The 12,367-nt window shown below is 39.4% G+C and overlaps 1 protein-coding gene across 1 annotated transcript; it reads right to left on the bottom strand.

Annotated features, from left to right (window-relative positions):
* Nucleotides 1–8,225: 8,225 nt before the first annotated feature.
* LOC149312668 (uncharacterized) lies at nt 8,226–12,049 on the bottom strand. The gene is made up of 2 exons (XM_089526942.1): nt 11,976–12,049; nt 8,226–9,620 (listed from the first exon to the last, which is right to left on the bottom strand). Exons 1-2 carry the CDS (start codon nt 12,001–12,003, stop codon nt 8,731–8,733), a joined length of 918 nt encoding a protein of 305 aa, XP_089383068.1. The 5' UTR covers nt 12,004–12,049; the 3' UTR covers nt 8,226–8,730.
* Between the last annotated feature and the right edge of the window lie 318 nt (nt 12,050–12,367).

The raw sequence follows: 12,367 nt of genomic DNA, 5'->3' as shown, positions 1-12,367 counted from the left end.
TTTGTTATTGCCACCTTTTGCTGCAAAATTCTATTACAGTGCTACCTCGGGTTACGAAATTAATTCGTTCCGCGGTGCCGTTCGTAACCCGATACATTTCGCAACCCGAAAAGGCTTTCCGTTAGCGCTGGAAAGCCGCTAGCCGCGCTTCGCATTTGAATTTCGCGCCGAAACGCGCCGAAATGAATTTCGTAACCCAAAAAATCTTTCATTACCCGGAACAGTTTTTTCCAATCTAACTTTTTCGTACCCCGGAAATTTTGTAACGCGATCAATTCGTATCCCGGGGTACCACTGTACGGGAAACCATTCTTCCTTTGTTTTTCTATATCTTTTTGATTCAGCCAAGCAGTTAATCTGTCCATCTCTTTCATTTCAAACAATTTCAAGTGTCAGTGATCCATCATTGGCTAATCTTGTTTTTTCCTTACTTGAGCTACCATCATTCTTGCAGCTGAGACCATATAATAAAATTCTCCATCATTTTCTTTCTAATGGGGTAGGGGGTATCTTGTTTAACATATTTATTAAATAATTTTCAGGTCTAAGTTCGAATTTGATTTTCAAAATGTCCTGTATCGTAATTTGTATTTTCTTCCAGAAAGGTTTTAATTTTGGACATCTCCACCATATATAGTACATGCACATTGTTTGGATGTTATTGGGTTTGCTATATGGCCTACAACATAACCACCCTTGGATGTTTCTGACATGAAGGCCTTTCCAAAAATTACCTGACTGAGGGGTCTTTTTGAAACCCAGGAGTAAGGTTTTGGACATTTTCCAAAATGGCATCTGAAGTCAATGGTGGAAGGCTCTCAGGAAGCTACTGAGACTAGCAACACCTTGTGTTTGTTAAGGTTGAATTTGAACAATAAGAAGTTGAAACGGGATACGCAGGTGTACCGCGGACCAGAGAGAAATGCTTGTTCAGCATGACCAAAATAAAGACTATGGGTTGCAATATGTTGTTGAATTGCAACTCCAATAATTCATCCTATCTGGGTATCAGTGACACCACTAGGTTTGGTGGTACCCAGTGCGGTAACTCATGGTGTCACACACACACACACACACACACACACACCATTGATTTCCTATGCCACACCCTACAGAATCCTTAGTCGTGTGTTTATTTTTGTGTACCAATTTTACTCATAAATCATAATTCCAGTATATCACTGAGTCTAATGGTAATATTTGTGACATAGACAACCAGCAAAATTAAAATTATACCTTTACATTGTAACATCCTACACACACAGCCTAAATGTGCAGGGGTAGCTATGTTGGCCATTTAACAAATACAAACAAAAATCCATCAGTGATACCTTTATTGGCCAACCAAAATGCACAATTTACTTGTTGCAAGCTTTCGAAGCTCCACGGGCTTCTTCATCAGGCAAGATGTTACAAACCAAACAGGAGGGGGAAAAACAACTGGAGACATTAGTCAGATGCCCACATGTTGTTTCAGTTCTTAATAAAGATGTTATGATGGGGAGGATATATTTTGCAGGCAGGCTCCTCCTCCTTCTGGCCATGTGGCAATAGGGAGATTTTCAAAGTCCAGGAAATTTAAAGTCCATTTGCATCTCAACAAGGACCCCTCTTTTGCAATCCAGTATGTCTCCATTCCAGTGAGATCACAGGCCTCTTTGTAGGCAGAGAACAATTCCTCAAGAAGTCTCCATGTTTTTGCTTCAGGAACATTTTGTTAGCTTAGAGGTAAAACATGTGAATTCAGTCTAAATATTTTATCATGGTTGAAGTCCCAGTCCACAGGCTACTCTTCATTGTTCCCCTGTTGCAGCTACAATGCGGTATCTCACAATATAGAAAACATGCAGAGGGAGCTGCGTTGGCCATTTAACAAATACAAACAAAAATCCATCAGTGATAATTTATTGGCCAACCAAAATGCACAATATACTTGATGCAAACTTTCAAAGCTCCATGGGCTTCTTCATCAGGCAAGATGTTACAACTAAACAGAAGAGGGGGAAAAACAATTGGAGATGTTAGTCAGATGTCTGCATGTTGTTTCAGCCTAACTGTATTTACTTATGCCTAGTTTCATGTGGTTAAAGTTAAAAATATGGTCAAATGTGATGTTTTAAAAGTAAATTTTAAAAGAGTAAAAACTTTATTTTTTAAAAAAATTAAATTTTTTGAAAATTCTAAAAAAAAAAAATTCCCATAACATTTTATTGAATTTTCCATCTGTTGCCACCATAGCATAAACCAAAATTTACACATATTCTCTTAATTTTTACTTTATAAAAATTCACTTCATCAACAAGTTTAGCTACTATTGTTATCCCACTTCCCTTCCCCGAACTTCTAGAATTCAACTTGACCATTATTACACAGTACAGTTCATGTGACACTTCTGTAGATATTGTACATTATCATTACCTTCCTCCCACCTTTATTTTTTGTTACAATAATCTGATTATTATTATTTTTTCCCTCTTTCCTGACGACCTTCTATGTTAATTGTAACATTATCAACTCAAAAACTTAAAGGTTTCCCTTTAACTTAAAGCATTCTTTCTTATTTCTTTACTTCTCCATTTTCATTCTAATTTTCCCTATCATCTGGTCTTGTTTAAATGGTTCCATTACAAGATTTAACGTACAGGCTTACAAATCTAAACAAAACAAAACCAATTTTGTCATTTTACTTATGTCAGATAATTTCCTCAATATTTGAAGCCCAGTTTGCAACATTACCCCAAATCTTTTCCAGATATTCCATTACCTTTTCCCAACATCCTCTCCATTTGTTGTTATTTTCATCTTGTAATTTCTGTGACAGCAGATCCAATTCCATCATCTCATATAATTTCTCCTGCCACTCTTCTATTTCTATATTTTTCTCAGATTTCCAATGTTTAGCAAATATCACTCTGGCAGCTGCCAGCATATAAAACAAAATTTTCCCATATCTAATTTAATCTTTTTCTTCTAACATACATAACAACATTGTTTCAGCTCTTAATGTTAATTTAACTCCCAACATATTGTCAATTTCAGATTGTATTTCTTTCCAGAATTTTCTTGCCGTGTTGCATGTCCACCATAGATGATAATAAGTCCCAGTCTCTTTTTGGCAGTTCCAACACATCTTCTTTCCCGTCTTATACATATTGGCTATTTTAACTGGTGTTAAGTGCCATCTATAGAGAATTTTATAGTAGTTTTCTTTTACATATTGTGACATTGAATAACTCATTCTTTTAGTCCATGCCTTCTCCCATTGAGACAATTCAATTGGTCTCCCACAATTTTGTGCCCATTTGATCATTGAGTCTTTAACAATTTCTTCTTCAGTAAACCACTCCAAGAGTTTTTTATAAATTTTGGAAATTGTTTTAGACTCAGATTTCCAGATGATTTCTTCCATATCATTCTTAGAATTAGAGAAACCAACCTGTTTCTTGTCCTCTTTATATCTACAGGTAAGTTGCCTATACAAAAACCATCCTATGTCCCAACCTTCCTGTTTTAGAGTTTCTTGAGTTTTGATAGACCCATCTTTGTTTAACAAATCTTTATATCTAATCCAGGTCTGGTTTTTCTTTGGGTCATAGCAATATAGTGCCTCATGTGGTGATAGCCACCAGGGATATTTAGAAGAGATACGTTTTTTATATTTATTCCAGACTCCTGAGTATTGAGGCATGAATATAATGATCATTAAAACTTCTGTTAGCTTTTATTTTCTCATAAAACAAAAAACCGTGCCAGCCAAACCTAATATTTGTGCTTTCTAGTTTCAATAATTTGCTGTTTTCTAAAGTAATCCACTCTTTCAAGAAGGTTATGGCACATGCTTCGAAATATAACTTTAAGTTAGGGAGGGCAAAACCACCTCTTTCCTTAGCATCATATGATATTTTAATTCTAATTCTGGGTTTTTTTTCCTGCCCACACGAATTCCGCCAATTGTTTCTGCCAGTCCTTGAAGATTTTCTCATTTTTAATGATGGGGATGCATTGGAAAAGAAATAATAGCTTAGGAATCACCAGCATTTTAACTACAGATATCCTTCCTAGCAATGAGAGGTTCAATGTCATCCAATTTTTCATGTCTCTTTTAATTTCTACCCATTTTTAGTATTTTTTGGGTAGAAAATTCTAAAATTAAAATTTAAAAAAATATGGGATTTCTCCTTTCTCCTTCCACTGAGCCTCACCCCAGCTCATCCCATCTCTTAAAGCATTTCAAAGGGAAGCAGGCGAATGTCACAAATGTTTGAGGAGCAATGGTGTCACCCTCTCTTAGGGTGTCACCTGATATGGTCCGCACCCTCCTAGTAACGCCTCTACTGGGCATGTTGATTAGGGCAAATAGGAGTAGTCCAACAACATTATCTCGCTCCTGCTGCATGAAAGTCTGAGGAGTTACAAAGCTATAGTGGAAAGTGTACTATACAAATATGGCCCTTTTACACCACCAAAATTAAAGCACTATAATTCCATGTCACACATCATGCTTCCATAATTCAAAAACCTGGGATTGGCACCTTAGGAAAGGATACTGAGAATTTTCAGGGAGAGAGAGCTTTGATGCCTCACCAAACTACAAACCCCAGGATTGCATAGGACGCTGCCATGACAGGTAAAGTGGGGTCACAGTGCTGTAATCGTGAAGTATGAGAGGGCCTGTGGTGTGTCTTTTGGCATGGTTTTGTTATTGTAAGATTCCTAAAACGTTCATGATTTTGTACACTGAATGAGGACATTCATTCAGCATCGACACTGCAGAATGAACGCAGTTTGACACTGTGGCTCAATGCTATGGGATTCAAGGGTTTGTAGTTTTGTGAGCTAAGTTCTGGTGCCACAACAAACTACAAATCCCAGGATTCCATTGGATGGAGATGTGACATTTAAAGCGGTGTCAAACTGCATTAATTCCTCAGTGTGGCAGCAGCCTCAGTGCATAGAGTTCTAGAGTCTAACAACCACAAAAGAAAGACTGTATCTGCACTGCAGAAATAACCCAGTTTTACAATGCTTTAACTGCCATGGCTCAGTGATATGGATTGTTGGAGCACAGGCTCTCTTACAAAACTACAGTTCCCAGAATTCCATAGCATTGAGCTATGGCAGTTAATGTGTTGTCAAACTGGATTATTTCTGCAGTGCAGATGAAGTCTAAAGGCGTCATAGGAGAGCAGAGAAATAGAAATAGAGGCAGCCCTACCTCAAGCTAGAGTAAGGCAGCTGTTTTGTGGTGGCATAGAATGACAACAAATTGTTAGTTGTTTAATATATTATTTTTAATGTTTATTTCCAGGGACAATCATTCATGTAATTTTTAATCTCAGTACCAAGTTTTAGATATAACATGCCCTGGCTTGGAAAAGGATACTGTTTATTGTTCTGTGTCAGCCAATTCAACTTGAATTGGCCCCAGAGAAAGGCCTCAAAAAAGGTCCCCCAGCAATGATGATAATAATTAGCTATTAAATATTTTGCATGTAGGGCAAATTTTATAGTTTGTATAGTTTACTTTAAGGACTATGGCATATTCAGTATATTCAGTAAGCCTTCCCATCATAGTCTTGATGGGAAGGTGCATCCAAAGTAGCATCTGCAACTCCTGCATGTCCACATAGACATAGGTCTCTTCTGATGGATCTGAGCTTCAAGTGTGCTTTAGTATAAGGGATTATCCTTATTTAAGGTCCAGAAAGATTGTCCCCTATAGGGTGGGCAGGTGTCCTCCTTACAAGGGATGTCCCCTCTTTGAGGGCTATAAAGTTTTTCCTTTTATGTAAGATGCCCAAAAGATCCTGAATTTTTGGGCATGGGCCCTTTATAAAGACAGATGTGTGCGTGTAATGTAGACAACAGGTTGATTTTAAAAACAAATACATGGCTAGATTAACTGAAATAAATACTTTCATTTGGTATTGAGGCAGAACACAACTTTGTTAATTACTATTTCCTGATGCTTGCCATTAATTTTGACTGCTATTTTGAAAATCTGGCAACAGTAGCTGGATTAGACTATTTGTCTTCTCTGAGTCCATGAGCTGTCAAGACAAATTCTGGGATCTGTGGTCTGTTGAAGTAATCAAAAGTATCTGCCACAAAGCTCAAATTAATTCCACTGAACTGGAGGTCTTAAGTAGACAATTGTATGTACCTCACCAAACTATAAACCCCTGGGTTTCTCAGGACAGAGCCATGGCAATTAAAGTGGTTTCAAGGTACTATAATTGTAAATGTATGCATGGTAACGTACAACACAATTCTATCTTTAATTTCTAAAGTTATAGAAGCAAAATTGAAGAAAGACTGCTTAAAAGCAAGGAGTACAGGAAGGAAAGGGGGGGAATGTGTTGGCTCCCTTTCTCTGCATACTCTTTCGTGTATACGTAGTAGACCCCACTCCTGCTTTTATCTATAATAGGGGGACAAGTTTGACATACATCTGAGTGGCCTTCACAAATAGCTGGATCTTCAGTCAGCACATGGGAGACAGCCACATGTGTGTGTGTGTATATATATGTAGTTCAAAAAACTTTTTTAAATAAAATATACATTAGTAATCTGAGGACAAGGTGGTCTGTGATCTAAAGCATGCTGAAGCATAGAAGTTTTGAATAAGTCAATGAATTAGGTGGGAGAAAAAGTAAATATATGCTGAGACACAGGTACAGTGAAGATTTCCACTTATGTTCTTTATTCTGTTTTTTCCTGTCCCAAATCTCCTCTTAGCAGCAGAAAGGCTCAGGTTGTGAGGAGGAGTGTCAGATTTATATTTAGTTTAGCAAAATACTGGGGCTGCAATCCCACATGCATAAATAATGCATGCTTAATTCTGTTTGCTTTAGTGGAACTAAGCACACATAGCTGCTCAGGACGGCAGTCATCCCCTGCACAGTTCTGATGTAGGTGACCCCTAAAATTATCTAATCTTAAAACCAGTGTTGCATTGAATAAAAATAAAATGCAAACTGGTATGCACAAATTCATATCTCTACTGCAACATCTCTCCCCTTAGCATATTATTTTCCATGTCATTCATTGTATTCGCTTTAGAATGATATGCATAACTTACAAAATGTAAAGGGGGAGTACAGGGAGAAATTGCCCCAAGGTTTCACATATGAGGGGCAGGGTCTTGCATAAGGAGGGAAATATATTAGTATCACAACATTGTAGCCAACTCACATATTTCAGAACCTTACTGAAGTGAGCTCTATAAATAGAAAAGGAGGCAGCAGTAAGTAACCTTAAATTACCATTCTGACTCAGGAACTTCCATGTCTTAATATGGTTAACAGTACTATTACCATGGTTATAGTTGGAGTAAGCTGAAAAAATACTTTGCCAAATCTTCAACTGCTGCTGAAGGAAGGGTGTATACTAAACAGCGGTTTGCCTTTGTGTTGACTTTAGTGAGTGAACATCCACTTTGTTGAGTGAGTGTCATCCACTTCTTCCTCAATTCATAAAAGGTTGCCATTAAAAATTAGTTACACAGCAGATACATAAATGGAAAATTAAAAAGTTAGGATTGATATTGCATAGGCATGGGCAGCTCCCCAGATGTTGGAAGACCAGTTATGAGGAATACTGAGAGTTGCAGTCCAAGATCTGGAGAGCCAGATGATTTCCATCACTGTCTTAAATCCATTTGTAAGTCCCACTAATGTAGACCCATTAAATCAATAGAATTTACATAGGTGTTTTACCACATTTCCATTGCTTTAACGGTTGTAATTTATCTATTCAGTTGAACTCAAACTATACTTTTTGATACCATGTGTTAAGCCTGGCATATGCAATTACAGTAAAACAAACCAAATTAGGTATCTAAGAATAATCAGTCTTACTGGAGAAGCAAACATACATCAAATGTGCTTCTACCATTGTCACAATTTTGCTGCCTTTTGAGAATGAAGAACAGAGAGTATTTTGTTATTTTTTAAAAAAAAACAACATAGCTGTTCTATCCTGGAGAACAAATAACCTAATCTACAAGTGGACAAAACCAAAAGGTCACAAAGGTCAGCTTTATAATATTAGTATCAAATGTATATAATAATCCAGATACAAAGGCAGCTTTAATATAAAAACTGTTGGTCTGCCTAAATGCTGAAAAGTAGATGCAACAGTGCCCTCTGCAGGATCGGAAATGTCAAATTCAGCTGACCTTTCAAAGAGGAATTTCAGTGAAAACTAGCAAAGCATTCATCAGTCAAAGCAATACTTCCTTTTCCAGTGTTGTTTAAAAAGAACAATGAGACTAGATACAGCTGTTATAGTAGTCGCACTATACAAATATAAAACATTAGTGAAGGTGCTGACATTGTCTGTTACTGACAGTGCCAAGTAAGTTTGCCTAGGAAGGAAATTCCATAATGAAATACCACCAGAGGAAAGGTCCCCCCTCTGGTAATCATTTGTCTATGTTAAGGAGGTAAACACATGGAAAACGACCCTATTTGAAGATAATGACAATTATCTATGGCCCAAACACCATAATTTTAATACCCTAATTTTGAACTGGTTGGAAATTTATCAGTCAATGAATTTTGCTCAGAAACTAATTTGGGAGCCAGGGTAAAAATTTAAGAGTCATATTCTCAGCTAACTGAACACAAGGCTCATACACAATATATTACAGTGATAAAATTGACATTGTGATTGCCTCTACCATACTCTTATTAATTCTCTCTCTGGCTTTGCTTCGTGAATGAAGATTCAGGAAGGACTCATCCCGCGCTTTGTACAAGCGCGTTGGTGACTAAAAAGGCCAATTTGGGATAAACAGGTCCGGTTGCAGAAAGCACAGCAGAAAGTCTCCTTGGGTGATGTTTCTAGGTTGCGGTTCTTTCTGCATTGTCGTTTCTCTTCGAGGCTCGTTCGGCGTGAGCTTTCGAAGAAGGCTGCAGCGTCATGGATAGTGCGTCTCCATGCCTCCCAATGCGAGGCCAGGGCAGACCATTGTTGGTGATCTATCAGGCCAAGCCTGAGATGTTGTTTCAGGGAGTGCTTGTATCTCTTCTTTGGGGCGCCCCTCTTACGCTGACCCATGGCGAGTTCACCGTAGAATACTATTTTGGGGAGGTGATGGTCCTTCATCCTAGAAACATGTCCTGCCCAGCACAGCTGCGTCCTCAATAGCATGGCCTCAATGCTGGTGATCCCTGCTTGCTCGAGGACAGCAACATTTGTCACATAGTCAGTCCAGTGTATATTTAGAATTGTGCGTAAACAGCGCTGATGAAAGCGTTCAAGGAGTCGTAGGTGTTGGCGATAGGTGACCCATGTTTCAGACCCATAGAGGAGAATAGACAGTACAATGGCTCTATACACACTGATTTTTGTATTTCGCCTCAAGTGTTTGTTACTCCAGACTCTTTTGTGAAGCCTTCCGAATGCGCTATATGCCTTTGCCAGTCTGTGATCGATCTCTTTATCAATCTTGGCGTCTGAGGAGATGATGCTTCCCAAGTAGGTGAACTGCTGGACAGACTTAAGCACAGATGTGCCTACGGTGATGTGGGGATGGTAGTGTTCTTCCTGTGGTGCCGGCTGGTAGAGAATTTCCGTTTTCTTCAGACTGACTTCCAGCCCAAAGAGCTCTGCAGCTGTTGCAAAACAAGATGTGTTTTATTAATTAAATATTAGATTAACATATAGGGGGTAGGCCTGTCGTTGACTAAACCAAAATGTATTGAAATATATGTCCTGTCTACCGGGGTAGATATTCATAGCAGATAGACTTGTCCATTAGCCTGAAGCATGAGACTGCTTGCTACTACAGACTATTTAATATGCTAGGTTACTTGGAGTTCGCATATATGCAACTGCACACAGTAGCATGTTATGTATATGCTATTTGAAAACTGTGGTGTGTGTTTAGTTTCATTTCTAGCCTTTTACCTTTACAGCAGCAGTTCTCAACCTGTGGGTCGAACAACCCTTTCCCAGGGGTCACCTAAGATAATTGGAAAACACATAATTCTGATGGTCTTAGGAACTGCGACAAAAATAATTTTATGGTTGGTTCACCACCAACTGTAATAAAGAGTCGCGGCATTAGGAAGGTTGAGAACCACCGCTTTAGAGAAACAAGGGATATTTCTTTGCCAAAAATATCTGACACAGGGAATGCTATTTCCACGAATTGTTTTCAGTTATAGCTGCACCTTGGCTTCCCTTAGCTCACTTGTTAGCTGGATGAACACTCTTTCAGTTGGTGCTCCAACTAGAAGTCACCTCTTCTGGGCATGGATGTTCCTAGTCAGAGAAAACACAGGTGTGGCAAAGACAGATCCCTGAGTCACTGGCTGGAGGATTACTACTGCAGCAGGTGCCTCATTTAGGGAATTGGCTTTGCTTCCCCCTCACTTTTCCTATGTAAGAAGGGGAAAGGAGGAGCAAAATACATTGATTTGCAGTCTTGAAAAGCCATCTGAGTCCCAGTCCCATGACTCAGCGAGTGTCACAAAGTGCCAGCTAAATGCCTGATTAGCTTCCCTCATCTTTGCCTTCTCTGGTTAGGAAGCCATGGTTCAGTCAATGTTTCGCTACTTTTTTCTTTGGAAAGCGGCCTTATAGGGTTCTTAAGCTGGCTGGTTACAAGTTGCCCACTCTAACAGAATCCAGAGTTGTTTCCTCTTATTCTATATTATGTTTACTTTGTTATTTGGTTTACTTTGCATTGTATTTATTATTTTATTGTACTTTAATGTTTGTATGACAACTTCAAGACCCCCTTTCCTATAAATATTAATACATCCACAAATTTGCCATCAACCTAGAGCCAACATGTTCCCAGGCAAACCCAGTCTGATTTTTAATGCAAAAAAAACCAGCATCAATTTACTCGCTTTCACCTGCAAATACATGCAATTCCTTTATTGTGAATCATCAAGGCAGGAGAAAAGATGTTGCGTAAGGCCAAGATGGGTGGATGACCATATAAATGGTGGAGGGAGTTTCGCAAGGTTGTGTGTGTGCAGGTTGGGAGCCAAAAAGGAGATATGATAATCTGGTCAGCCTTAGGCCTTGTCTTTGCTGCTGCCTTTGTCCCTCAACAACCATAGTTAAAATTGAAGTTGTCACCTCATCACCATACCATACCCAGAAATTTTGTATTTCTATGCCTATTAATGCAGTCTGATTATAAAGGTCCTGCCTAGGTCCCAGTCCACTCCATGCATCTGAGAAAGAAGACCAAGTCTCTGAAAGTTTATGCTACAACTTTCACAAAGTTTTAGTCTCAAAGATGCCACAAAATCCCTTTGCATACTAATGTTGTAGTTTAGTTAGATGCAAAATTTCCTTTAGAACTAGGACATTCCAAAACAGACAATATTTAAATCCAGATGCTAATCCCATCTAGAGCAGAGCTATTAAATCAATTGCTGGATGACAACCGAAAATATTAATGTAAATCTAATTGGTTCTATGGGTTTATTTTAGTTGAGACTAACTAGGGTTGCCATAAGTCTGGACCTCCAAACCAGGACAAATGTAGGACAAATGTAGGACAAAATTTTCAAATGTACGGCACATTTTTTTAAAATGAAGGACACACGAAAAAAATTGATGGTTTTAAATTTTTTTTAATGTAAATTCATGTTTCTTAGGCATGATCAAAATGGAGGTCATTTGGGCATTATTCCTAGACAGATGACAGAAATGTACTTTCCTTTTTGGACAACCTCCCCTCCCCCCATTCCAAACAGCACATTTGGGCACTGAACATGGCTTTACTTAACATGGCAATCTCTTGCATATTTCAGAGGCTTATTCGATAACCAAACTCTTTGGGTTTCACACTGAACATGCTATGCATACTGAATATGTCAAGGTGGTTTAACAAGAAGTGGGTTTGCCCTCGGATTCAACTGTACTTCTCAGAAGTCTGTACTCGGTCAAGGGACTTTGGTTTCCCCCCCACTGCGCATGAGTTTGTAAAAATCAGAGCAACTTACATTGGCCGTGCCTCAGAAGCTGGCTCATATCATCATCAGCATCATCACTATCCTCTTCCTCCACTTCTTCCTCCTTGTCCTTCCTCCCTCCTTCCTCCTTCCTTCCTCCCTCCCTCCTTCCTCCCTCCTCCGCCTTCCTTCCTTCCTCCTTCCTTCCTTCTTCCCTCCCTCCCTCCTTCCTTCCTCCCCCTTCCTCCTTCCTTCCTCCCTCCCTCCTCCTCCTCTGCCTCCCATGCCCAAGCGGAGGAGGAGGTGGGTGGCTGCCTTGGCGCGCTCCCCCCCACCCGCGCGCCAAGGCAGCAGGCAGGCAGCCACCCACCTCTGCCTCCCGCGCGACCGCGCTAGGCGATTCCCTTGGGCCTGGCAGGCGGAGGTAGAGGCAGAGGCAGAGG

The sequence above is a fragment of the Sceloporus occidentalis genome, unplaced genomic scaffold, assembly GCF_023333645.1.
Source record: "Sceloporus occidentalis isolate IW3139 unplaced genomic scaffold, rSceOcc1.0.p SCAF_5, whole genome shotgun sequence".
In the NCBI taxonomy this organism is placed as follows: Eukaryota; Metazoa; Chordata; class Lepidosauria; order Squamata; family Phrynosomatidae; genus Sceloporus; species Sceloporus occidentalis.
This window is presented reverse-complemented; position numbering and strand designations above follow the sequence as displayed.

What these genes read in the sequence shown, in the direction of transcription:
- LOC149312668 (XM_089526942.1), bottom strand. Translation starts at nt 12,003, where the DNA reads ATGAGCCAGCTTCTGAGGCACGGCCAAT. An exon ending in GCTTCTGAGGCACGGCCAAT is followed by an intron (nt 9,621 to 11,975) that starts GTAAGTTGCTCT and finishes GTTTTGCAACAG; the next exon opens with CTGCAGAGCTCTTTGGGCTG.